Source organism: Rhamphochromis sp. 'chilingali' (assembly GCF_963969265.1).
Source record: "Rhamphochromis sp. 'chilingali' genome assembly, chromosome: 3".
Classification (NCBI taxonomy): Eukaryota; Metazoa; Chordata; class Actinopteri; order Cichliformes; family Cichlidae; genus Rhamphochromis; species Rhamphochromis sp. 'chilingali'.
In genome coordinates, this window is record NC_137931.1 from 43,857,526 (window position 1) to 43,884,336 (window position 26,811).

The window sequence follows — 26,811 nt, forward strand, 5'->3', positions numbered from 1 at the left end:
CAAGCAGCTTCAAAAAGGGAAGTGATGGAGTTCGATATTTGTGGTTAATTGTTAACACTCAGAGCTCAACGGCCTCCGTATTCCTCCTTTTGTTAAAATGTTTAAATGTAGTATGACCTTTGATTAATGGCTAATATCCTTATTTTTGTTTTGTCCGTTGCTGTGTGATAATATATACTTTTCACATTTCTCAAAGTTGCATTTTCACAGTTGCACAGTCCTGTCTGTGAGCTTTATAATGGAGACACAACTGACAGATGACTCATTATGAGGTTTGCTTTCCCCATGTTTTCCTTGTATTAGCCAGCAGGTGGCAGACTCAACTCACATGTTGCTTGTTTCCCTAGTTAAAAACGTGTAGTTCCACTATAGTTTCTATTCATTTTTCCAGATAATAGTCATATTTGAATGTTTTTGACAATTCCGAAGTATATGCTTCATTAGATTATGACAAAAAATATCCATAATTTCACGCTTTAAATAAAGAACAGATGGTGGTGTTATAAACGTATTCTTAAACACACAGTTTATGTCTGCTGAAAGAAAGACCGCTTGATGCACTCGATTAGTTTACAGACTGTATTTATTTACGTTTTATTTCAAAAAGCAAGAAAATATACTCTTTCTTCCAGAAATAATAAATATACAATATTTCTTTATGAACAAAATGCACAATTTACAAAGTGGCATCTGAGTGCTTCTCTGTGTGAAGGTAAATGCCTCACACAGTACCTTGTTTATTCAACTCATTTCTTTTCACAGAGTTATAACTGTTAGTATGACCTATTCTCATTATTAAAGTCAGTCTTATTTTTCTACATAATATTACAGTTTTTATAGGTAAAAGACTCCAGCTCTTTAAATTTACAATTCTTCATTGTGCTGTGTGTTTGTTATTCTATCTCAATACTTTCAGGAGGTTTGGACTTGACCCCACTGCAGTTCAACATAGTCCACGTTTTGCTTCTTACGCAGCACAGAGCTTATTCCACACATTATGAGACTTGGCAAGTTTTTAAAGACATTGGCATTTCAGCAGCCTGAAGCCGATCTCGCTCTATGGTGGAGAACGGATCGTCCCACGTTAAGACGTCTTATCCTGACTGAGATGTTTCTCCCTGACAATCACTCCTTGTTTGGCTTTATCAGGTACGCTCCACTGCTCTGGTGTGGATGAAGTATTGTCCAATGTTTCTCATGAGGTAACACTTTCTTTTGGTCAGGAGGTAAACAATATGTGTGATAAAAGCCACGCTAAAGCACAAGACAGCGTGACTTTGCTGTGAGCTAGCTGGGCTGAGCTGGGGCTTGGTGAAGTGGAGGAAGGCGAACTATCTCGATCTATCTCGTAGATCTCCATCCGCCTGCGATGCTTTTGGTAGGTCAGCGGAGGCTCCACTGTCACATAGCCATTGATTATCCTCACGTTTGGTGGTGGGGTGGTGCTGAAGAAAGGAGGGGGGGAAAATTAGGTTATGAGGAATTTAGCTAGACTGGAAAAGAACTGAGTCTTACATGATCTCCGAACAATCACATGCATAACATTTCCAGTACATATTCAGCAGCCAATCTCATTGTGGTCTTTTACTTAGGGACATCCAGAGTTTATTAATAATCGTCATCAAGCCAGTACAGTCCTTACAGACATTCAATTGTTAAAAGATTATTATGTTTTGTTTAAAGAGGTACAACTCAGCTACAGTCAAACTAATCATAATAAATATCTCACCCATCCCCAATGCGAACCCACAGGTCACTGAAGAGACGGGGTCTCCCGTGGCCACGGTGAGCTTTGCGTGGCCGTTTATGGCGTCCAAACTCCTCTAGCTGGCTCAAGCTGTCAGGGAGCAGCATGTGAGGCAGCTCCTCCCCTCCAAGGCCAGGCATAGGTTCTGGATCCTCGAGCTCCAGCTCCATCTCTGGACTGGTTGGCCAGCTAATGGGAGATCCTGTGCTAGTGTCTGTATTCTCCTTGCTGAACTCTGGTGCTGCAAGGAGGTCTGGACCTGCTGCCCTGGAGCAAGGGAGGACAGGACAGACAGGGGATGGACTCAGTTCTATTAATACTCACAGAAAGACTTTTACCCAAATATTAGATCAAAATAGTTTATTTTAGTATTTCTGTACTGTTTCGCAAGATTTCCAATGTGCTACCAGACAGTGGTGTTGTTTGTGGTTTCTGACCACCCCATGGCTTTCCACTTACACCCCATAACTTCAGTCAAGGACATGAACACCAGAAGGGCGTCCTTTAAAAGTTGAAAGACCCAGCAGACAACGTAAGAGGAAGTTGGAACTCTCATGGCAATATATTGTGCATCAGAGCTGACATTTGACCAAGAAGACCACCCAGAATCTCCTGTCTTCAAATATTTTTGCCATGCTGCTCTTTCTTCCAGCCATTACTCATACTTTCTTCTCTCTTGTTCTTTTCCTGTCAATATGGCTCGCATGTGACTTTGTGTTTCAGTAGAGCATCAAAAATATGTTTTACACATCATTCAAGACCTTTCAAATGAAATAAACAGCAGTAGAAATCGCATGCTTTAGTCACGATTTCTTTTGAAATACTTATAATCAGTTTTGTCTCACCGGTCATGATCAATTTGTCGGTTTGCCTTTCTGTTTTTACAAGTTTCAACAACCTTGTCTCACCCAGGCCCTGATGGCTTGGTCAGTGCGATGATAGCTCCAGGCCTGCGGTCAAGCTACTGCACAGCCAAACCCAGCTCTGGGCTGCTCTGTCAGTCATATAATTGTGCCAGTGGGTTCAAAACACTCCAGGTCTGAGGCTAACAGCTTTCATAAACACCTCTCATCCAGCCATCCTGTGGTGTGTTTCCTCGCCTGTCAGATCACCTTGTATCGGAGAGCTAGAAGTGTCAGCTTGCAGGCAAGTGTGTGGTCATGTGTGTGTGTGTGTGTGTGTGTGTGTGTGTGTGTGTGTGCGTGCGTGCACGCAGTAGACACAAGTTTTTCGTGACCACAGTAAGTCAGTCCACTTGTCAGCTTTTAAACCATGAACCACTGGCTGAAGCCCACAAGCCTGGAAACAGGATGGAGAGAGATAGGGAGGCTACATTTACAGCTGTAATTTGCAGTGAGAAGTTTGTGAAAAGCTCCAGCTGGAGGGATGAGTTGTTTTTACTGTTAGAAAAAAGACTGTTCTTGTTATGCCTTGTTTTTCCATTTTCACTCCGATTCCAGCGACTGCTCTTATTATTTTATAGGCCCATGGATCAAACCCTTAGGTGAGAGTGGAGGTGCTGTGTGCCAGTGATTGGGCCTGAACACTAACAGACATGAAGAAGAGTTGTAGAAGGCCACAGGAGCGAAGCCAAGACTCTTTCTGAGTCATGTATGTGTTGCATAGTTGTAAATTTGAGCATCTCTACATTTATCCTGCATACATGCATGCATGTGTTTGTATGTTGCAGTGAAAGCAGACAGAACCACCACTCTGGCAAGTGGCCTTTGGCAGCCACCAGAAAGGGGGGGCAGAAGCAGGCAGGTGTGAGGGAGGTGATGAGGTATCAAAGGATTCTTGCATAGCACAATTTGGACCGTATCTGCACTCCAATAAATCTGCTGAGGTTAAATGCCTCAACTCTCAAGAGAATTAGACAGATGTGAACAGACTAAGTTGGGGGGGGGGGGGGGGGGGGGGGGGGGGGGTCGATACAGATACATGTGGATGTGCATCTGTATCCCTGCCAAAATCTACAGTAAGAGTGCACAAATGTTCTGCTTCACAGTCTGCACTGCCATAACATTATCAATCTCATGCACATAGAAAATCACATTCTCTTTTTCTTTTTCCATTAAATATCTTGTCTGGTTAGAAAAAGTCATAATTTTAACATGTAAAGAGTTTTAAATAGCTCTAAAGTGCCCGATTACTCAGTCAAAACCGGAATCATCCAAAACTCAAATTTAATTAGCGCAATTTATGTGTCGTCATCAAGAACTTAGACTCCATAATGTCAAACAACTGCTTTTCTAAAGAGTAATCCAAGCAACCACTTATTTTTTCTATTTTTCAGCAACTTATTTTTGTTTTTGTCTTTGTAACCACAGTCATTTAATCAAATGACATGCTCCGTCATCTGTTACTGCGCACTCTTGTCTGCTTACTCACTCTGTGGCTGGCTCTTGATGATCAGAGGGCATGTGGACAATCTCATAGCCCTCCTGCCTCAGGATGTCCAGCACGCTGTGGTTCCCCAGAAAGTGGCCTAGCAGTGAACAAAAAGCAAACCAAAACAAAACAAAAAAACAGAGGTCACAAAAGACTCAAACTCAGCTTCTTGCGGCGCATGCATTTATCTTCAAGAGTAAATCTAGCCTGGATTATGTTTCATGGATATTTACTTACGTTGAAAGCACTCAATTATTATATAGTGAACAAAACTTCCATAAATTTTAGCTTTGTTTTCATTGTGGTGCTGAACATACCAATAACATGTTTGTGTGGCCCACTATCTGAACTCTTATTTTCTAACAACTGTAACAGACTATATCTTCCTAACACAGGCAACTATAGCTTTGGTCAAGAAATGTAAGCAAACTTAAAAGTGCTTCTATACATTTTAATGTCCATATTTGTCCGACAAATACCAGAGAAACCGTGCCAGTCTAAATTTCTTGCATTTTCTTGTGGACTGCCTCATTAAATATGATCTTTTCTCAGCCAAGTTTTAGAGACACTAATGGATTTTGGTGACAGTGACAACTCAGACATGGAGTGAAGTGAAGAATCTGCAAGATAACAGGGATTGTTCAAATGAAAACTTGGTCTGTCTATCGGGCACTCAACCTCTTGCCTCCCTTCCAGCCCTCTCTCACTTTCCATCACCTTGCATATGACTCCTTCAGTCTAACATCAAACATTCAGGCCCCAGCCGCATGCTGATGAAAGCTTTTTTTTTCTTTTAATTTATCCCATCAGCCGATAATCCTGCATGTCAGTCAACCCAGCAATAAGCCATAATGTAGCCTGACATCACCCTCACCAACACGTACTCCCTAAGAGAGGAATTCATATTTGTGCGCAGACGTATACACATACTCAAACACGCGCAGGAATTTTACACACTCGCACACCTCAGCTCGCTTATTAACAACACGCTGACAATATTCGAGCCTCTTTCTTGCTTTCCGTCGAGGCCTTCTGCTCCCACTCAGCTCCTCACCCCCTGCCAATTTTATCATTATAATGTTCCTGATCATTCCTGAAAGTCAAAGAAAGAGGCACGCGGTGTTACACTTTCTTGGCAGCTGAGTTCAAAGGCAGTGCTGGGATAGGCCGTGGAGTGAGAGGAGGCTTCTAACAACAGAGCGTCGGTGAGATCAGATGGGATTACACAGAGGGCCGAGTGTGAGTTTTTTGTCTGGGTGACAGTGAGTGTGTGTGTGTGCTTGTGTGTACTTGTGTTCTTCTTTTATTATACTTACATATTGCCATAAGAAGTGATGACATTTTCTCATGTTCATAGGCTTAAAGTTTTTATGGGAGAAAACGTATGATTTTGTTGTGAAGTCAAAGGTACAGTACAGTACTATTTAAGTATTTGTTGAGTCAGTTCACGTCCTTTGACAACTACTACTGTGAAAAAGTCTTGCGCCACCCCTCATTCATTTATATTTTCCTTCCAAGGAGCCAAACTTCATTGGGGTTTTTTCCAAGTATTCTTGAGCAATACATATCCAGGCTTTCTGAAGATATTTCAGAGTTTTTCTTTGGACATTGTTTCTTTTTCGTTCTTTTTTTCAGTCCAGTCATTGTGCCCAACCATTTTTAAGGGAATATTTTCATATTTGGTTAGTAATTTAACAGTGACCTGTGAATCATTCAAGCATAAAAAAGGCAACTGAATTAAGAGATGGGCCAAGAGATGGCGTCTACATGTAAATTTTTCAATTTTGTCTATAAAAAATACAAAAGATCACACAGTTTGACAAACCTAGAATCTTATTTTTGCACAAGCAATTCAAAAACTGGCAAGGCTAGACACGTGGGAGCCAAAAGAAGAAGTGGCAGGACTGCAAAGGATCTACAGCAAATAAACAGTGAAAGTCATGTCCTTAAGAAATACGGGGGAAAAAATCCAGCAAAGCTCTGACAGGAAGCAGGGACAAATGGATGAAGTGTGTGAAATTATACAAAAACTGGACTGTAAATGTAACAGTGTTTATGTAGCATTATTCCACTTGCCACAAATGTCAGTGTAATGGGGAAACAGAAGCAGAAACCGGTTACATAAATTAGTGGCAATGGATCTTAACGAGTGTTGAATCTTGATTTGAAATTTTTGGTTCAAACCGTTGTGAATATGTACAGAGGAGGTCAGGAAAGTGGCACAACAGTGAGTGTTCACAGTAATCTGTAACACATAGTGGAGACTCTGTCAATGGGCTGGATTTCATCAAGTGTGTTTGGGATCTCGCCAAATGGATGGAAAAACCAACGGAGAAAAAAACTGTCGGATTTTGATCAACCATATAATACCATCTATCACGCCTCTGTCAGTGCGCCCCAGGGTGGCTGTGGCTACAATGTAGCTTGCCATCACCAGTGTGTGAATGTGTGTGTGAATGGGTGGATGACTGGATGTAGTGTAAAGCGCTTTGCGGTCCTTAGGGACTAGTAAAGCGCTATACAAATACAGGCCATTTACCATTTATCTACACATGTTTCAATAAACTACACACGTTTCCTCTTTTGTCAGCAACATACCGGTATAAAGAAATGAGGGATGGCACATGACTTTTGCACAGTACTTTTGCACCACCATTAGGTCAAAGGATAATTAGACTGACAATTGGGAATATTTCTACACTTACAAAGGCCAACTGTATTGTTATTTGGTTATGTAAGATAAGATAACTCTTTATTGTCATTGCACAGTCATACATAGTACAATAGTACAATGAAATTGGAAAACTGTCCTACGTCGGCACTACATGTAACACAACACGACACGATACGACGCATCACAACGCAACACAAACAACACAAACAACACAACACAGTATAATAACTTAGTAATAAAAAAAGCCAGTCAGGTCAGCTATTTGCATTGATCAGGGCTGTTGCCCTGTTGTAAAAGCTGTCCTTGAGTCTATTTGTTCGGGACCTCAGCAGCCTGAACCTCCTGCCAGATGGCAGCAGCTTAAACACCCGGTGTCCTGGGTGTGTACCGTCCCGTAGAATGCTGCGTGCCCTCTTGAGACAGCGAGTGCTGTACAGGGAGGGAAGAGGATGTCCAATGATTTTTTGGGCCATATTGATGACCTTTCTCTGTGCTGTGGTGCAGCTGGAGAACCACACACCGATGCAATATGTCAGCACACTTTCAATGGAGAAGACGGTCAACAGCTCCTTCTTCAGGTCCATTTTTCTGAGGATTCTCAGAAAGTGGAGACGCTGTTGGGCCTTCTTTAAAACCGCAGAGATAAACAGATAAAACCGGCAGATGGCCACTGCTCCCTGAGCTTTGTTCTGCTGGAGGTTTCTTCCTGTTAAAAGGGAGTTTTTCTTTCCCACTGTTGCCATTTTATTGTTGGGGTTTTCTCTGTATTATTGTAGGGTATTTACCTCACAGTATAAAGTGCCTTGAGGCAACTGCTGTTGTGATTTGGCGCTATATAAATAAAACTGAACTGAATTGAAAAGAACAGCATTCTTCTTTCTCTTTTCACCCTTTCCTTCAAACAAGATCTTGGGGCCAAAGTCAGCTCGTTCAGTGACTGCATGCTGACAGATTTAACCTCCTTCATGTCTGTGTCAAGCAGCTATTTCATTAAATTCAGTGGGCTCGGGGCAAAGAAGAGCATGTGCCGCGTGTTTGCTGGGTGTGAGGTCAAGCTGACTGTTTCGTGTGTTGGCTTGATTTCCTCTACTCTGCCATCATTCATAACACACCTCGACAAAGTCGTGTATATTTATGCGTAACTTTGTTTGGAAGATGACATAACAAACAACCATATGGGTTCAATTTTTACACTTGCTGTAAAACTGCCATTCAGTTTTCTGTGGAGGGAGAATTGGTTTGGATGCTAAACTTGCATCTGCTGCTTAAACAGCCCACTGAATGCACACACACACACACACACACACACACACACACACACACACACACACACACACACACACACACACACACACACACACACACACACACTTATGAAATGTTGGTAACTCTCAAGTGAGGGACTGCACATTTCTTCATGAATTGGCTCCGTTTGTTGAACAAACAAAACGTTTTTCCAAGTTCTTACAAATCCATTCTTTTGGAAAAAGTTAATTCACAAGCTTTTCATCTGACAACAGTGGCATGTGCATTGTTTGTTTCATTGTAGGTTTGTGGTTCGTGCCTGTGTGTGGGTGAGTGACTGGGTAGAGAAATAATAGCTCTTTCCAAGCAGATGAAGGTGCGTGTGGGAGGCTGAGCTAGTGTGTTTGTTTGTGGAGTATTCAGACAGTAAACAGTGTGGTGCTTCTGAAGCACAGAGCAGTCTTAACAAACAGCTCAATTAGCTTAAATGTAATAAGAGGTCAGCTGACTCCTAATTGCTCCCCTGCTGCTTGTAGTGCTCGTGGGCTGACCGCACAGGTAGCTCACTGTAAACATGCCACTCTGTTTTAAAGTTACAGTACTTAGTGACACCCTAATCATTGCAGTGTAATGCTCGCTATTAATGTTTACTTTTCAAGTTTTTACGGAAAGACCTTAAAAGAAATGTAAAAAAGAGAAAGCAATGTTTTTCTTTTTCCCAGTGTCTTTAGCTGTCTCGCCCCCATCTGCACATTGTTTGAAGATACACATCCAAGAACATTTCCTTCTTTTCCGTAAATTAAAATTTTTATGGTTTTGTTCAAGCAATCAGAACTCTTGGATAATATTGAGAAAAGATTGTGGCTTTGGTTAGAAAATTAGTAATGGCAAGTTAACATGTCCTCATGACAGAAGATGAAAATATTCTCCTTAATCAAAGGATATTTGATGCCTAAACACGATGCCTAACATATTGGGCTGGACAACGTTTTGCATTCATTCGTGGTATAAAATCAATGTGGAACCGAAACATTCCTCAAAGATTTTTGGCCCATTATGACGCAAAGTTGCTGCAGATTTGTCGTCAGCAGATCTGTGACGTGAATCTCCTGTTGCCACACATGCACACGATGGACTGTGAAAGTTATTTTATGTACATTAAACTACAGTAAAATGTAAGAAACCAGTTTGAGATGATTTGAACTTTGTGACATGTTATCATGCTGGAAGCAGTAAACAGTGACCCTACCATGTGAACGTTGCAGCAGATTCATCAGAACAGGACATGTTTTTACAGTTTTCTACTGTCTCACTACTGGTGAGCTGTCTACATACACATACACACATAATATTATCAGTTTGTGGCATCTCAGTTTCTTAGCTGATAGGTGGCATCTATTATGGCTTTGTGCTGCTGTAGTTCACCCAGCCAAGCTGCTTACATCTTCATGACTTTGTAGATTTCTCTCAGTGTACGGTCTCAGTGTAAAGTCATACTTTAAAAATGTTTATCATTAATATTAACATAGAAGTGGAACACAGCTTCTGTTTTCATCATTGGCTTCATTGCACTCAAAGGAAAATATCCATATTATTTACCCTTCTCATTGTACTCATACGACATAATGTTTACTTGGAAAAATAATGAATACTTGTTTCTTATGACTTTTCTTATGCATGAACAAAATGCCAGTTTCATACATAAGTCGTGGCAGGAATTTTGTTTAAAGATTTAAAAATACACAAAATAAACATTTACTAAATATTCTTTGAAATTCTTTTCCATATGGGTCGTATTTAATCTTCCAGTAGACAAGTTGCTCTGCCTGCGACATAAAAAGAATAGCTTGTGGGAATGTGGCTTCAGCCCAACTGCAACCACTACCATATATCAGCCAACCACCTGCTGTCATTTCTCCAACTGCAGATATGTGTTTTTCAAATATTTTATTTACTTAATAAATATTTTGTTTTAAGTAGGAGCAAGTTTTTGCTGTGTATACACCCTCTCACAGGGTGTTTCCCCTCCCGTGGCTCCAGAGCGCAGAGTTAATAAACCAGCAACTCCTTTATTTAATAACCATCCCATCCTGATTTCCACTTACAGTAGCAATGACTTAATTTACTCCACTTGCACATTCACCTTTCTATGTTTGCCACATCTGCCTGTCTCTTTATCTTCCATATCCAGGCTTCTTAAGCTTCTTAGCTTCCATTTTGCATTTGTTTTACAGTCAGTTTTTCTCTTTTTTCCCTCCATGCAAGTTTTTTCGGGAGGGATGTATTAGTGTGTTTTGAAAAGAAAAAAGAGGTATTGCAGCATGTCTAGGCATTCACGCTCAATTTAAACCATGTCAACGCTTGGTCTGCACACATCCTTCTCTCTCTTTCAGACCTTTCCCTATTTTTCCTTCCAAGTTAAACCTCACCGAGCCTCGCTTTATGCGTGATTCTCCATCCTTTCTTTCTATATGCTTTTGCACATCAGTCAGAGGAAAGAGACACTAGTAGCAAAGCAGGAAAAGCAAGGAAAATGGAAACACTGAGCAGTTAGGAATTTGACATTGCTTCAAGAATGCAGAAAACGCACAGGAAGAGAATTATGTTATTTTTCAGTTTTTGCACAAACAAATGTGTTTGCAATTACTTTGTGTAAACAATGCATCAACTGATATGCACTAGTGGTTAAAAAAAATCCCACATGGCTTACAAGCAGACCACCTCATATGAAAATTGCACAAAAGGAGCACAAAGGAAGAGAGAATAGAAATAGATAATTGGCAAGTGGTTTGAGAGGAGATGGAAAAGAAGGAGGAAAGGGTGGAGGATAGAGAGGACGATCAGAGGGAGAGAGGGATTGACGTACGCCCTCAACCCAAGCAGAATGCCTGCTGGGCATAGTTGCTACATTATGGTCCAAACAAACACAAGCAGTTCCCTCAGAGCAATTTAAACAAGTGGGTGATCAAGAAATTGGAAGATGAGTTAAAAAGAGAAGAAAAGCGAACATCCAGGAGACATAGCCAGTGAATGGATGAGAAAGAAAAAGCATATTAGCTGACAAGGGTGTGTTCCACTTTTGGTTTGTTTGGAAATATGTTCCAGGACGAGGGCAAGCGCAGACAGAGATAATGTGGAAAATGTTACTCTCATCTTCACATGTTTGTAAATGTGTGTAGGTGTTAAATAGGTGACAAATTAAAGGAAAATATGTAAGGTGCTGGGCCACCATGACTCTAAGGAATAACTTCAATATTGCAATAAAGTATGTGAAGTCTACTGGACTGAAGGACACTACCTCCCCCCACCCAGTATCCCCCAGTGTTTTGATGATGCTGGTGAAAAGCAATGTCTAAACATTACAACATCTCTCATAGTTGTTTTGTTGACTTAGGAAACAAAATTACGCAGAGCCAACTCTGGGGGTGGTGGAGCTGGGTGGCTCTGAGCAAATACTGTGCTGGAAGTGCTCCACAGGTACATAAGAATATGATCTTAAAGAGGAGATAGACTAAACAGAAAGCTTGCTTTGCTTTTGTTTTTCATTGGTGGAGGATTTGATTTTAAGGAACTCTAAATCTGTCAAGTTCGTTTAGATGTTATGAGGATGCTGACATTTTTCCCAGGAGAATGCAGCTCATGCTTCAGTGCTTTTCTTTCTGCGATCTGCTTGTGCGTGAACCTGTGTGTGTTCGCATTCTCCCTGCAAGTTGTGCTCATATAATGTATATGTGTGCACCTGTTTGTGTTTTAGGGGAAAGTCCCTTTTTCCACTTTTTGTACTAAGACTATTTCCTTGAGCAAAATATGAGTAATGCAACAAAGATTTTAATAAGGTCGGCATCCCTGGGCCTCACTGTGCATTCCCATCTACTGTTTAACAGGAACGGGATCTCTCTATAAATCACACAGCAGAATTTGAATTAACAGAGCTACAAAAACAGCTACCCACAGTGTTCAGGAATAATTTCCTTGAAAACAGACCACGGCTTTTACATGATGTGTAAATTCCACCTCTCTTCTCAGGGAGCTCTGAGTTTCTAGAAGGAGAAGTAAAGGCAATCTGGAGCTCACCGCTCTCACCCATTCCTCATCTCCATAATGACTTCATTTCCTATGCATGCAGTAAGACGTCTGTCTGTCTTATTGCACTACACACACCCTCCGAGGTGTTGTGAGTGACAGCTGTTGACAGGACTGTTAAAGGTTGAAATTCTGGTCAAATACGGAGATCAAGAAAGTTTCAGGGATCAAATCCAGAGGCTGACCGCTGCATGTGGCGGGCTTGACACACATCCATGTTAGAGAGACTGGAAGCTTCACTCAGCTCAGTGGTTGAGTGTTTAAAAGCCATTCCTTGCTTTCAAATATTTAGACTGCCTATGCTTGCTGCTTAAGTTTGTAAAGCTCTCCTGGTGGGCAGAAAGTGAGAAGCTGGGTGTGGTGAGGAAAAAGTAGAAAAGCACAGAGAGTTAAAAAAAAAAAAGGAAGTAGTGGAAAATGTAGAAAACAAAGGCACAAAGAAAGTAAAAATCCCCCTGCTATTGACTGTTTTTGTTTCTGTAAGCTGTAGTCTCTGATATCTCATCGTACATACATGTAATGGAAGATGTGGCATTCTCTGCTCTAAAAACGTCTCTATGATGTTCGTCTTTCACCTTTCACACTGGTTTGTTTTTCTTCATCCATCAGTTAAAGTTACAGAGAGAAGGAATGATAATCTATAAATTATGATCTAAAGGAGTGCATATGTGTGTGCTGCTGGCAAACACCACACAGACACATAAGCTTAGAGATAAAAGAAAGTGCATGTGAGTAAATGTGAGTGTATCTTTCTGAGTTGGATCTGTTTGTGTTTGCAGAAACCAAAGCATCACATCACATCAGGCTGTCTGGTGCAGCACTCCATCACTCTCCTTCTTGGTCAAATAGACCTTGCACAGCCTGGAGGTGTGTTTGGGGTCCTGTTGAAAAATAAATGATGATCCAACTAAATGAAAATCGGATGGGATGGCATGTCGCCGCAGGATGCGATGTGGTAGCCATGCTGGTTCAGTGTGCCTTTAATTTTGAACAAATTCCCAACAGTGTCACCAGCAAAGCACCCCCACAACATCACTCCTCCTCGTCCATTCGTTCACGGTAGGACCCATGCATGTAGAGACCACCTTTTCTGTGTCACACAGACACGGTGGGTGGAACCAAAGATCTCAAATTTGGACTCATCAAAGCACAGATTCCCACTGGTCCACTACTTGTGTTTCTTGGCCCAAACAAATCTCTTCGGCTTGTTGCTTTTCCTCAGTAGTGGTTTCTTAGCAGCTATTTGACCTGATTTGTCTTCTCTGAACAGTTGATGTAGCCACGTGTCTGTTACTGGAACTCTGCGTGACATTTATCTGGGCTCTAATTTGAGGTGCTGTGTGACTCAGATGAATTAATCCTCTGCAGCAGAGGTGACTCTTGGTCTTGCTTTACTGTGGCGGTCCTCATGTGAGCCAGTTTCATCGTAGCGTTTGTGGGTTTTTGCAGCTGCACTTGGGGACACATTCGAAGTGTGAGCAATTTTCTAGACTGACTGACTTTCAGTTCTTAAAGTAATGATAGGCTGTCGTTTTTCTTTACTTAGCTGATTGGTTCTTGGCTCAGGCAAGACACTAATCCCAAAGTTATTCACTGTGGCAAACAGGCAAATGGCATTTGAGATGCGCCAACACTGGTGTGTAAACCTATGTTTCTACAGGTGTCTAAAACTCCCAGACAAGAACACAATTCTGCCAAAAAGTACATTTTAATTTAGTGTTTTAATGTCAGTAGCAGAAAATCTTCTTCATCTTTCAGTTGGTCCCTTTAGGAGTCACCAGAGCAGATCATCTGCCTCCATCTCACCCCATCCTCTTCTGTCACACCAGTGTAACTCCTGCATAGCAGCCCCATATTCAGCATAGCCTATATCCCTCATCTGCACATGTCCAAACCCTCCCAATCTTGCGTCTCTAACTATATCCCCATCTCATTATTAATGATTCCTATATTTCATTTGGCATAGATATTACAGGCCTGGCACTATGTTTCTGTCTTGTGGCCCAAAATCTTCCATGTCTTTAATCGGGATCGAGATCTGGTGACCATAAAAAAAAAAATTTTTCTGCAGTAATGTTTTAATCAGATCTGTTATTTAGCTAGGATAACAGTGAATATAGTCATTCACCAAGTAGAAAAACCTGCAGCATTATGAGTCTCTAAATGGGGACGTTAATATTCTTGCATTCCTGGGGCTACATAGTTTCTGTTGTGTGCATTTAGGTCAATTTTAACACTCAAAAGATCAAAGAAAGAAGCATTCACGTGTTTATGAAACGTAGCATTAAAGTCATTGGCTCTTAATAGGCAGTGGGATGTTCTTCCAGCTGCTAATGAAGTGTGTAATCTTTGAACAAGCTAATGAGCTATACTGATTTAATTACGATGAGAAATGCAGCCAGTGCAGTTAAGAGTTACCATAAGATGTTTTCACGCAAACTCACAGAGTTACATTCCTGAAAATTTACAAGACGGCATAACCTTACATGGATACAACAACAGAGCCTACGCTGTTCCTACAGCAGTTGAATGCTATTGTAACTGGTCACAGTTAAGAGATCCAAATGGGAAATGATCCTTGTTTAGTTTTGAATCATATTAGGGATTAAAGTTATCTGGCTTTGAGGAGGAAAGGCATAAGTATCCTTGTGCTCATCCACCAGATGCCCCTGTAAAAAACACAACGTTGGCTTCAAGGACAAACCACGCGGACGTTAAAAATAAATTTAAATGTGTGCTAGGCCCAAACTGTCATCAAGGAAGCACTTCTAATATCTTTCTGTCTCTGTCTTCTCCACAGAAGAGAAAATACACACCCAACATCCAAAGCATTGCACGTCTGTCACTTCATAAAATAGATCCGCACTATGTGGAAGGAAAGACAGTATGAAGCAAGATGGAGATAGACAGCATCAAGGAATGGTGTTGGTTTAATAAAGGAAAAAGAGCAACAGATGGAAAGGACTGACAGTGCAGACCAGAACGACAGAAGCAGAACAGAGAGCTGGGGAGAAAGATGAAATGAGAGCTATGCAGACAGACTGGTGTGCAGGCAGAGACAGTCAGATGAGGGGAAGAGGCTGAGAAAAACAGATACGGACTAAGATGGGAAGAGCCACGGAGACAAAATGACATGCACGCCAGGCAGGCTCTCTCCCTCATCACTTCGACACCACAACACCACAAGTGACTGCAAAACACATGGGTCCAGTCTGCCTGCACAATGGGCTATTATAGGTCTGCACATCAGAACATATGCATAAAAATCAACTTCAGCAAACAGATCCAAAGTGGCTTAGACTCCAAAACAAACAGTACTACATGTGGACTTTTGACAGTAACTGCTCGTTTGGGTGATAAATATCTGCAGATCATGGGACTTTGTGTCACAAACATAAACATACGTGTAAGTGTGTGTATGTGTGCGAAGTGGTGTCTAGGCCGTGGCAGCGTCAGGAAATTCCATGGGATGTTTTTAATAAGAGTGGGCAGCGGCTGCCAGGGAACTGGCAAATGAAAACCTGCTGAAGCACACCACAGAGCTCGAACAACACACGGCCATGCTCTCACAGCACTCCTCAGCACAAATGATAACTCTGCATGTAGTCTGCATAAGTGTATGTTTTTAGTTTGTGTGTGACTGAGAGGAAGGCGACAGAGAGTGCATTTTGCCGAGTGAGTGATGGAAAATAGTTAAGGTTTGTATCTGTTTGCAATAGCAACAGACCAAGTATTCTGTGTGTATGACTTGTCTGTGGGTATGCCTTTCCTTTATTGCTTTCATCTGGGGCTGCTGTGTCATTTTGTCCATGGGGGAAACTCTGATGCTTTTACTGATCCTTACAAAGAACTCTACGTCATGTTATAGTGGGTGCCCGTGACTGGTCCCTATTACATAATACTGATAGTAATAGTGAACAGCAGTGACCATAGTGGTGCTTAGGAGCAGGATGGGAGACGGTGAGGAGACAAAGGGAAGGAAAAGTGGGAATAACTTCAGGTCCACTTTGGCTACAAAATGAAGGAAGTTAGTACACATATCTAACGTCTCAGAAGTATCTACAACAGGTAAAATGGAACTGCTCTAGAACATTTATGTGTATGTGAGTGGGAGACTGTGGACTGTAGGCTATCAAACCAATTCAGATGTTAGAATCAATACTTTCTTCACTAGCTAACCAAAACCCAAAATGATTTTTCTTTAGACTGGTAAGATGTACTGTTTAGCTATGCTGAACTACCCCCTGCACACAGCTAGAACCAGCCTAGTTTAGAGCTGTTTCAGTTTGGAAGCTTGTTTTGGCTACTGGAAAACAAAACAAAACAAAACAGAATATTGCTATCCATCAGTCAAAATAAACATTTTGGGTTCTTATCTCGAAATTTTGACTTAATAACTCAAAATGTCGAGATATTTGCTCAGTTTTGGGTTCTTATCTCGAAATTTTGAGTTAGTAAATCAAAATTTTGAGATAGCTAATGTGAAATTCTTATATAATTACCCCAAATTTTAAGATAACTTTGCAAAACTTTGTGGATTTGTTTTCATTGGGGGAAATATATACATACTATAGTTACAGTAAATGGCAAATTTAATCAAAAGGACACTGCTTTAATCATAATCAATCTGTATTGCCATTGAAAACAGGCTACTAATGAGTGTTATTAGTGTATTAAATGTCTACAGTACAGTCATTGGTTAAGAATCAAACAATATATGAGTATTTTGTGAATGATTTATTTGGAGGTGTCATTATCAACCACCGATATCATAAAGTCTTGGCCCAACAGTGAGACAGTAAATCCTCTCAGTCAGTTTCTTTTATATTGCCTGGGATAATTCAGTTATGCCTGCTGGAATTTATATAAATAACCTGTTTCTGAAAGTGAAGAAAATGAAATGTTATAACATGCACTTGCAGATGTGTGTGCAGAATTCAAAACTGAGAGCAGAGCAATAGAGGAAAAAAATCTTTTTGCAGTTAAAAAAGCGTACATTTTATCCAAAAAGGCACTTGTGCTACAGGAAGGTGTATGTGTGCAGTGAAAGCAAGGGCATGGGGGAGGCTGAGAGGTAAGGTGCTGAGCTGAGGAGAGATGGATTTCCTGACTGAACCACTTAATACACACATCGTACACTTTAATTACCCTGTGAAAAGAAAAAAATAACTATGACATCTGTAACTTTAGAGGGGCTTGACCTGAGAGGTGCTCCTGCTCGTTCTCACACAAGTTCTGTTTGTCCACTACATTCTAGACATAGTTAATGCTAGAAGTAAGTGATCCAAGGCAAATGCTGCTGAAAACGGCTCCTAATATGTATCTGCTGTAAAGCATAAATACGAAAACACCCACTCGACATGAACAGACATGAGCACACATCATGGCTCTGTCAGAAACAGTTCCATGTTAAGATTATTCCGTTTTGTCATCCACAAAAAAAAATGCTGTGAAGTAAGGTATATAGTCCACTGCCTTTAGTTTTTTCGGTTTGAAACACGTCATGTTAATGTGAGTTTTGAGATCTAACCATAAAGATTGGATTTTATGTGATCACATTATTGCACGCCCACGTTTGGCCTGAAAGTAGCTGTAATTCATCTCCCTGGGCTGTCTTTATTTTATATGTCTGGATAATCTTAACCCTCACACCCCCCGTCTTCTTAATTTCCCTTTATTACTCAAACTATGGTCTGTGGTTAGATTATATTTAGACCATAAGCAGAACACCATTCACAAAGCAGGCCTGCTCACCTCAAGAGGTTTTGAAAATCTTCAAAGGAAATGTGGGCAGGGCCAAATTTCTGGGAGCCAGTGTCGTCACTTAATACATTCTGGCATCACTGAGTGATAAAATTTCATGTTTGGTTACAACTGGGACTAAAAGGGACAGTTACAGGACTGTAAAGACATGAGTCAATATCCTGAACACAGATATAAGACATGAGGATGTGGAAGCCTTCTGCTTAGAGCATGAGAAAGGTGGTTTGTTGCCTGAAAACAGAACTTAAGTCCTATTAGTTGTGGTCACTAGTTGCAGTATTTATGGCCTGTCACTCTAAGAGTGAAGATTTGTGTGGTGATATTATTGAAATATTTCGGTGGAAAATATTTCATCTTCATAACATTCTTTGAAACTCAATACTGCGTAAAAGTTTTGAGCCATCCCTTGTTTCTTTATATTTTTCTAGGAAAATTGGAAATAGGTCTAACAGTTTATGGAAACATATGCCAACACTGCAACTCCCCCTGACTTCTGCTCCGCGGCTGCTGGGCGAGCCCTCATCTGGGACTCTCCTCAGCTCTTACTGGAACAGTGGCGCGGCTGCCCCTCTGTTGGTCTTCCATGGTCTCTTGTGTTCTGGGGGCCTCTGGATGTCTGGAGTTTTGATCTCCTCCATACCCGCTTCACACCCTGGAGGACGGGGCTGTGGCCCCCCCACACTCCCTAGCAGATCATTACATGGAGAAACCTTTGGAATGCAAGCATGCTGATCCACACAGGTATGCACACATGGGTATTCACAGACGCGGACTAAAGCTTTCTTGGCTGCTGCCTCAAAGCACACTGTGCGCTGTCTATCTTGCGTGCTGCACAATATCGTTTATTATTTAGTAAATATTGATATCTATGACTAGCTAGTTTATTGTGATGGTGCTTTGTTTTCTCTATTATTATGTTGCTCTTTGTTGTTTGCTGTCTCCTCTGTTTGTTTTTTTTGTTTGTTTGTTTTTTTTTCTCCATACAGGTGACCCAGGAGTTCTTTTTTTTTTTCTCTCTCTTCCCCCCCCTTCTCACCGTCTCTTCTCCCCTTTGGTTTTCTTTCTTTCTCTCCCCCTCTTTCTCTCATTCATTCCCCCTGTCCTATTTATTAAAAAAAAAAAAAAAAAAAAAAAAAAAAAAATGACAAAGGATGAACTGAAGCTCTGCCATCACGTAATGTCGCATACTGCTGTTTCTGATGTCATTTAAAAAAAAAAAAAAAAAAAAAAAGGAAACATATGCCAACACGTATGTTTGCCCATGTACAAAGTTTGTACAGTTTTAATGAGCTTTAAAGTCAACATTTAGTATGACCACCTTCATTCTTTAACTATAGGATTTCTGTAGTAGTCTTCAGGAATAGTTCACTGGGATTCTTAAAGGACATTCAAAGCTCTTCTTTTGATATTGGCTGCCTTTTGTTCTGTTCTCTGTCAAGATGATCCCACCCTGCTTCAATAATGTTAAGGTCCAGGCTCTGGGGAGGCCAGTTCATAACTGATAGTCTTCCATTGTGTGTTTTTCTGCCCAAGTATGCTTTTACTGCACTGGCAGTGTGTGTGGGATCATTGTCATACTGGAAAATAAAGCTACTGCCAGTCCGGCACTTTCCAAATGTTAATGCACAGTGAATCCAAATTTGACGATACTCTTCTGCATTCATAATTCCACCAATTTTGACAAGATCTCAAAAACCATTGGCTGAAATTCAGCCCCAAACAATGACAGAGCCTCCGCTGTGTTTTATAGAGTGTAGTTCCTTTCTCCTGATCTCCCTGGTACATGTTGATGATGGCTTGTTGACAGTGACTCTTCCACTGAGACCTCAGTGACCAGTAGATGCATCATCTGAAGGGTCAGATTCATCTGTCAGGTCCTCAGAGATGCATCTGCTGGATTTTTTCTTCTACTGTATCATTACTGTAGTTGTCCATCTGCTGTAGATAATTTTAAGGCCCAACATAAAAAAAACAAACAAACCAAGAAACACTGATCTGAAAAGGTCAGGTATAAGGACTGAACTGGAAATCAGTGAAAAAGCAAAGAAAATCCTTTAAGTACCTTTATAAAGCCTGGAGAGCTATTACCTGGAGAAAATCCAAAAAGTCTGGTCCCTTGGAAACAAAATATCATAAAAGTGGGGGTGGCTTCAGACTATTGAACAGTATTGTATAACTTTGTGGCCTTTTGAACTCCCCTTCATTTACACATACTATATTTATCTAAGTTTCAAATAGCATCTATGTTTTATGGCTTCCACTGTGCTAGGTTTGACAAATTTCTCTAAAAGTTAGTAATAATTGATCAAAAGTATTCTGTAATAGTGTGTAATAGAACAGTCCTGTAAAATTCCATGCTGTAATTACTCAGTATTTCCAATTTAGTGTGACTGTTTTTGAAGAAAGGATCTCTAGTACGAGCACATAATTAGCTGCTGCTATAATAAATCAAGTGTGTCTGTATCTGTGTGTGTGTGTGTGTGTGTGTGTGTGTGTGTGTGTGTGTGTGTGTGTGTGTGTGTGTGTGTGTGTGTGTGTGTGTGTGTGTGTGTGTGGACCCTGCAGTCTAACTGTAATGGTTCCTATCACTTCACACCTGCTGTCACTTTGTTACACACAAGGCTAAAGCGTGCAGGTGACCTGAAACACATGTTCACCTCATATCTATCCAGGCCACGTGGAACACACTGGAAAGTTAACACAAAATGTTTAATAGAGACTAATCTTGAACATAAAGCTGCATTAAAAAAATATTTTAATTGACTTAATAGAAAAAAAAATGCAAATTCACAATCGTGGCTTTACCTGTCCGAGATAATTTAAGACCCAGATTTTCCTCAACATCCTGGAAAAGATATATATATGTAATAAATAGCATTATTATATAGCATTAAAGCAGTGAGGGATGAATAATTTCAGTTTTATGTGCTGCAAACCAGTGTTTTACTCTTATTCAGAATTGTTGCTATGAACTGCTGGTAGTCTGTTTAATGTAAGCTGGCTTAGTCTGACACTCAGCCACACATGCTGACATATTTAGTTACAGATGGCTTCTTTACTGAGCACCATCATTTTCTCAGCACTGCCCCTCTGCTCATTTAGTTACTGTATACAAACTCACGTCAAGGAATTCCTTTGTGAAAAACACTCATTTTAGACGGTGAATTGAGAAATATGTGCCTTGGCAGAAGTTCATTCAAACGTTGGAAAATAGTTTTCACATTCTCTCACTCTTTTTCAATGTTTTCTATACACAACACTACAAACTGTGACAGGTAAAGTGAATGACATCTCTTTATAACGCAATGATCTGCTGAGAAACTTAGATCTACTTTAACATGTAACACCTCCCAAACGGCTCAGAAATAGCTAAAGAAACAAGAAGAAGAGCCCAGAGATGGACCCCTACATTTCCATGAAAACCCCAATCCACAACCAAAAAGATGCATTGCCAACATCCTGTGCCAGACACCACAGGACAGCCTTCAGAATTCCCTGGTCCATGCCCTGAGGCTTCAAAGCTGTTTTAGCACCACAAAGGGATCTGCACAATGTTAGGCAGATGGCTTTTAATGATATGACAGACTGCTCTGTATACCAGTCGTGTTCTGTCAGGGCAAGGCAGGTGGGCATTGCTTGCCCAGTGAAATCTACAATTAAATATAGACACCATAAGTGTCTGTCATTGCTCTTTTGCATCCACCCTTTAAATTACTGCCATCTTGTGGTAGCAATTTGTCTCATCTTTCCTCCGCTTGCCTCCAATTCCACTAGAATCTGTTGGGCATCTCGATTTTATGGGTGCTCCCCATTAACAGTAGCTTGAATTGGGCGAGAGATCAGCAGCTTCTTCTGGTTATTTGTACACTCACATTGTGGATAAACATGTTTTCTTTAATGGATGACTGATGGGAGAATAAAATGCAGTATCTTTGCTTGTCTTTTTGTAAAAGTCACCACATGCCACTGATATATATTTTTTCTTCATGTATGTACACCATTTATTATTTAGTAATATTACAGAAATCCGTTTCTCCACAGAGTCTGAGCACAAATACTAACAGTGTTCAGCCACATCTGCACGGACACACAAATAGCAGCTGGATGGTGCAACAGTGGCCCTGTCCAAACTGCACAAAGAGCAGAGGGAGTAACAAAAAAAGGAGCTAGGCATTCAGTATTAATCATTCACTGTGGCGCACACACACTCGCATGCATGCACATACACACATCCTAGAGGTAGCGCCACCCTTTTTCAAATGCACGCAGGCACACAGCCATACAGTAAACAAAGATACCCACCCACCACCTGTTTTTGTGGGCAAACACATGTGTTTGTATATTCTCAAACGTACACACACACACACACACACACACATTTTCCTTAGGACACACTACACTATTCAGGAAACATTACCAGCATTAGCCAGGAATGCTAATTGAAACAAACAACTCACAGTTTCTTCATTTCTGAGATGGGAGTTGGCTGTAATTGAGACTTCTGTGTATGTGTGTGCACGTGTGTGTACACTTGGACAGATTCACAGTTTTTGAATGCCAGAGATCTGGGAACTATTGTACACTATTATTGTCCTGCTTTTTTTTCTCCAGTTTTGCTTTCAAGCAGAAAAGAGAGCAAATTTGTTCACTGTAAGCACACTTTAAAACTGACAGATTCTCTGTTCCAGACCAAAGTAAACCTGATCTATTCCATTTTTCAGTTACATGCAAATGCATACTCCCTGGAGTTGCTCTCAACATGTAGAATAGAGAAGAATCTCGTAACCAGCAGGTCAAAGGTCATTGCGTGAGTTCCTATAACATTAAAGTTATTTCTGCAGCGTTAAACCGATACTATCCTACAAATCCAATCTGTCTAAGAGTCTTACCTGCACCGAAAGCAAAAAAGTAAGTCTGGTTGGGATTTCTCTGCAGCAGGGCAGAAACTCGTCGTGCCATTCGCTCGTTGCGTTTGTAGATCAGCTCCTGGCGGAAGTAGCTGTCAATCTGCTGAGCCGTCATGCGGTCATGAGCTGGCAAAGAGCTGTTGATGAAGTGAGGCAGCTGAAAGAAAGAAAAAGACCGTGAGAAAAAGGACTTTCAAAGCCTTTGTGGTAAAAATCCATGGCAGAATTAATAGTAAATGAATCACTCAAATTTTAAATAAAACATAAAAAGAAAGAAAGAGCGTTAAAGAAAAGTGGGATGGAAAGAAAGAAGAGGGCTGAATGGTGGTGTTGGTGCCCATGTGAGTGTGACACCTGGCAGCCAGAAGTGTTTCTGATGTGACAGCTTGACAGAAACTGACCAGCGCAACGCCCTGCGCTGTAGACTGATCTTTACATGAGAAAGCATTAACAAATGAAGGAGTTGGAAGGAGAAGTGTCAGCGCCATCTGTGTGTGTATATAGGTTTAACATTTCTGTGTGTGTGTGTGTGTGTGTGTGTGTGCATGTATGACGAAAACTGTTTACACAAATGTGTTTATAGGTGTGGTATGTGCGCTACATGAAAGACACTACAAGTGTGTATGCCTCAGTTCAATATATTGTGAAGTGTAAATGTGTTAATTACTGTTTGATACATTAGCAGCCAGACAGACAGAGAGACCTGGCTCTGTTCCACTTTTTCCTCCATCAGTCGTTAATCTGTGAAGATGAGTGGGGGGGTTGGCGGTGGACTCAGGATTTGAGATGTCCAGTTCCTTAAGCCCTAGGATAGAAAATGTATCTCTCTGTATCTCGCCCTCCTTATATGACTTGAATACATACTTTTAGATTGATTCCCTCTACAGATCTATCACACACACTGACAGTAATAAAGATATTTTTGTAAATGTAAGCACTATTTTCTTATTGAGCTAGATTTTTTCCCAATATCTCTCATTACATTCCAAGGTAAATAAAAATCTGCCATAACAAGAAAATTGGAATTCCATGGAAAGGCTTTTCTCCTTGGCTGATTATTTACTAAGGGTCTAATTATAAGGCATTCATTCAAAGCTCTTCTTTACTTACAGAGGACGCAGTGTAAGCAACAGAGAAACATCAAGTGATGAAGATCTTATTTAGTTAGTAAAGTTGTTAGCAGTTTGTTCCACTCAGCGGCTGATTTAATTACTTAAGAAAGTGATTACTATGCAGTCACACTAATATAAACTAATCATTACCTAACAGTTTGTTATTATATCTTCCAGTCTGTTCTGTACAAAGTCATTGTATATAGCCCAATCTTACTTTAAAGTAGGACAGATTTAAATAATGGTGGGAATGTAGAAACAAAGAGGTTGGTTTTCATACTCTACACATATGCAGATGTGTTTAATCTGGATTTGTATTTAACTGTGACAAGGAACACTCGTGCAAGCATGCTATTGCTGTCTAGAACTGAGCTACAAGTTTACACAACAGTAGAACAGCTGCAAATGGTGCGTAAATTAGCATGTGTATGTGTGTGTGTCAGGCCTGAAAACATGAGGGGATTTATTGTACCACATGTGAACGAGGTGCACTTCAGAATCCATCCAAAATCTATACGATGTTTCCTTTCAGTCACACCGTCTCAGTCTGTTTTGATTCATACTTCAGTTATCTTAATTTACAACAGAACACTGGATAAATTTCATTTGTTTGTTACACAAATATACATTTCCATTAGTAAACATTTTCTCATTCCAGGATTTAGAGGTTTGTCATTTTTTCCATAGTCTACAGTTGGAATATATATTACTCTGCTTTTCTATAAATGTCTCATACTATTATTATATCCACAAACAAATCTTCACTGCTTCATTAACCTTCTGGAAGTTATGGAGATTTTTGTAAATATATTTTACAAATGTGATAAACTTCATCATGTGCTACCACTTCCAGTGGCGATATCTCTTTATGTACTGTTATATTGTAATATTAGTAAAAAATAAAGGCCAGGTGCTTAAAGGAAGTTTTATTTAAGCGCTGTCCATAAACCTGAGCCATTTCCACACATGTACTGAAGCCCTGATCTTTTCTAGGTCTCGCAAGACAGAGCCACATGTGAGAACTCAAATGTCTCACGCAGTCAAGTCATACATGTGTTGTTTTCAACCTGCCAGAACACTTTTACAGAGTTTGTACAATGTTGGCCTGAACTGATGTATAAACCAAGCAGATCATATCAATACTTCATTTACTGCTGGTTAATTGGTGTCATATGCACTGCCTCATACATGAATACATCTATCCAGCCAGCTACCTTAGCTAAATCACACAGTATATATGCCGCAGCGCAGTGGACTATTCCTTCGTGTTTGCTACATGTGACAAAGGACAGCTTTGGAAAATATCTTTGCCTCATTCTTCAGAAACTATGAAAGGTTTATGTGTGAAAACAGTTTTAGAATAAAAGATCAAGAAAAGAACCTTTCCCTCAAATTCAGGGTCTGATTAAATTTGAACGGTTTGTATGCCACTGAATTAAAATACATGCTTTTTGTTATAACCCAGCAGTAGAACAAAAAAGGCAGAAAGAAACAAAAGCGCATTTACACAATTATCTGTAGCCCAAGGCCTTTTTTATCTGTGTTTTGTCAGGGTGAATGACGCAGGTTTACCCAGATTGACAGCTCTATACGATTCATAAATAAAATAATGCAAACTTGGAAGAAAGTTATGGAAAAGTTTAAAGAGAGAGCTGAAGAAAAAGGTGCAGAAAGACTTCATGGCTGATGAGAGAGGATCGTGTGAGTGTTTCAAGACAAGGAAAAAAAGGGTTCGGTCAAAGAGGGGTCAAGGTAGGAGTGTAACGGTAAACGCAGATAAGTTATCACATGAAAAGCCATTAGCTGCTCTCCATCCCAACGTCCACAGGAAACACATAGAGACAGCAAGATATTTTCTCCCTTCCCCACCACTGGTACTGCTCTGCACTCATGTTCTCGTACATATCCTGCCAGCCGTTTACTTCTATTTTTTCCTTTCCCTTCGGATTCAGCTGTTTGAAATCCCCTTTCTCTTCTCTTCTGCTCTTTCTTTCTTTTTTTTGTAGCTCTGATGATATCGTGGCACTGAAGTGATAACAACTTGTAGGGACAACCCAGAGTAATACAGCATTTAAGAACATTTTCAGTCATATATTACCATATAAATTATGCAGAAACATAACAGATGTGGAAAACTAAACCTTTGAGACATAATTTTTCATCTTGGCACATCAGTCTACATTTTGATGGTTTACATCTCCAGGTAACTTTTGCCTATGTCTTTTGTTTTCTTCATTTTTTTTTATGTGTTTACTTAAATGAATGCATTCATCTTACTTCTTTTGCATTTCAGTTTTTCTTCTGTCTCACTTGCACTCTGTTTTTCTGATGAATTTGGGACCGGTTGAATGCTGAAACACATTAACCTCTCTTACACCGTTCCACTCACTTGTGGTCTCTGGCCTGCCATCGGCCTCTTTCTTATTTGAAGAAGATTGAACTGATAGAGCATCAGGGGTGTCGGAGCGGGGGCCACTGGATTAAGTCCTATCTATCAAAAAACACCTGTCCTTTTACAGCTCTGGAAGCTCACATTCACACAGACACACAAACCTGCAATAGATCATTAGGCTACAGAAGTGAGCTCTGAAGTCAGGCATCTGATTGCTGTAGCATATGTTGGGGAATGTTAATACATGTTATTATGACATGAGGAGCAGGGGCAAACTGGTATGAGTTAAACTGCAGGTGAAATAGTGGCTAACAGCCCTTCATGGCTCACAGGAAGAAAAAGGTGTATAAAAGCAGACAATGAGAGAGACAGGCATAGAAACACGGAGAAAAAAAAGCAATCGCATGTCATTTGTCAGCGCTGAATTGTAAAGGCATTGTGAGTTTGTGTGTACAGTAAGTTTTTTCATATAGTGTGTGTCTCTAGTGGATATGATG

The 26,811-nt window shown here is 40.5% G+C and overlaps 1 protein-coding gene across 2 annotated transcripts in view; it reads right to left on the reverse strand.

Annotated features, from left to right (window-relative positions):
- Positions 1-573: 573 nt before the first annotated feature.
- trabd2b (TraB domain containing 2B) overlaps positions 574-26,811 on the reverse strand; it is a 78,260-nt gene continuing 52,022 nt past the window's right edge. For both annotated transcript variants that reach the window (XM_080876853.1, XM_080876852.1), the window contains 4 exons: positions 22,793-22,967; positions 4,139-4,235; positions 1,730-2,014; positions 574-1,445 (listed from right to left, as the gene is read on the reverse strand). In XM_080876853.1, coding sequence (XP_080732979.1) covers positions 1,220-1,445; positions 1,730-2,014; positions 4,139-4,235; positions 22,793-22,967 — 783 coding nt within the window. In that variant the 3' untranslated portion in view covers positions 574-1,219. The remainder of the gene's footprint in view (positions 1,446-1,729; positions 2,015-4,138; positions 4,236-22,792; positions 22,968-26,811) is intronic.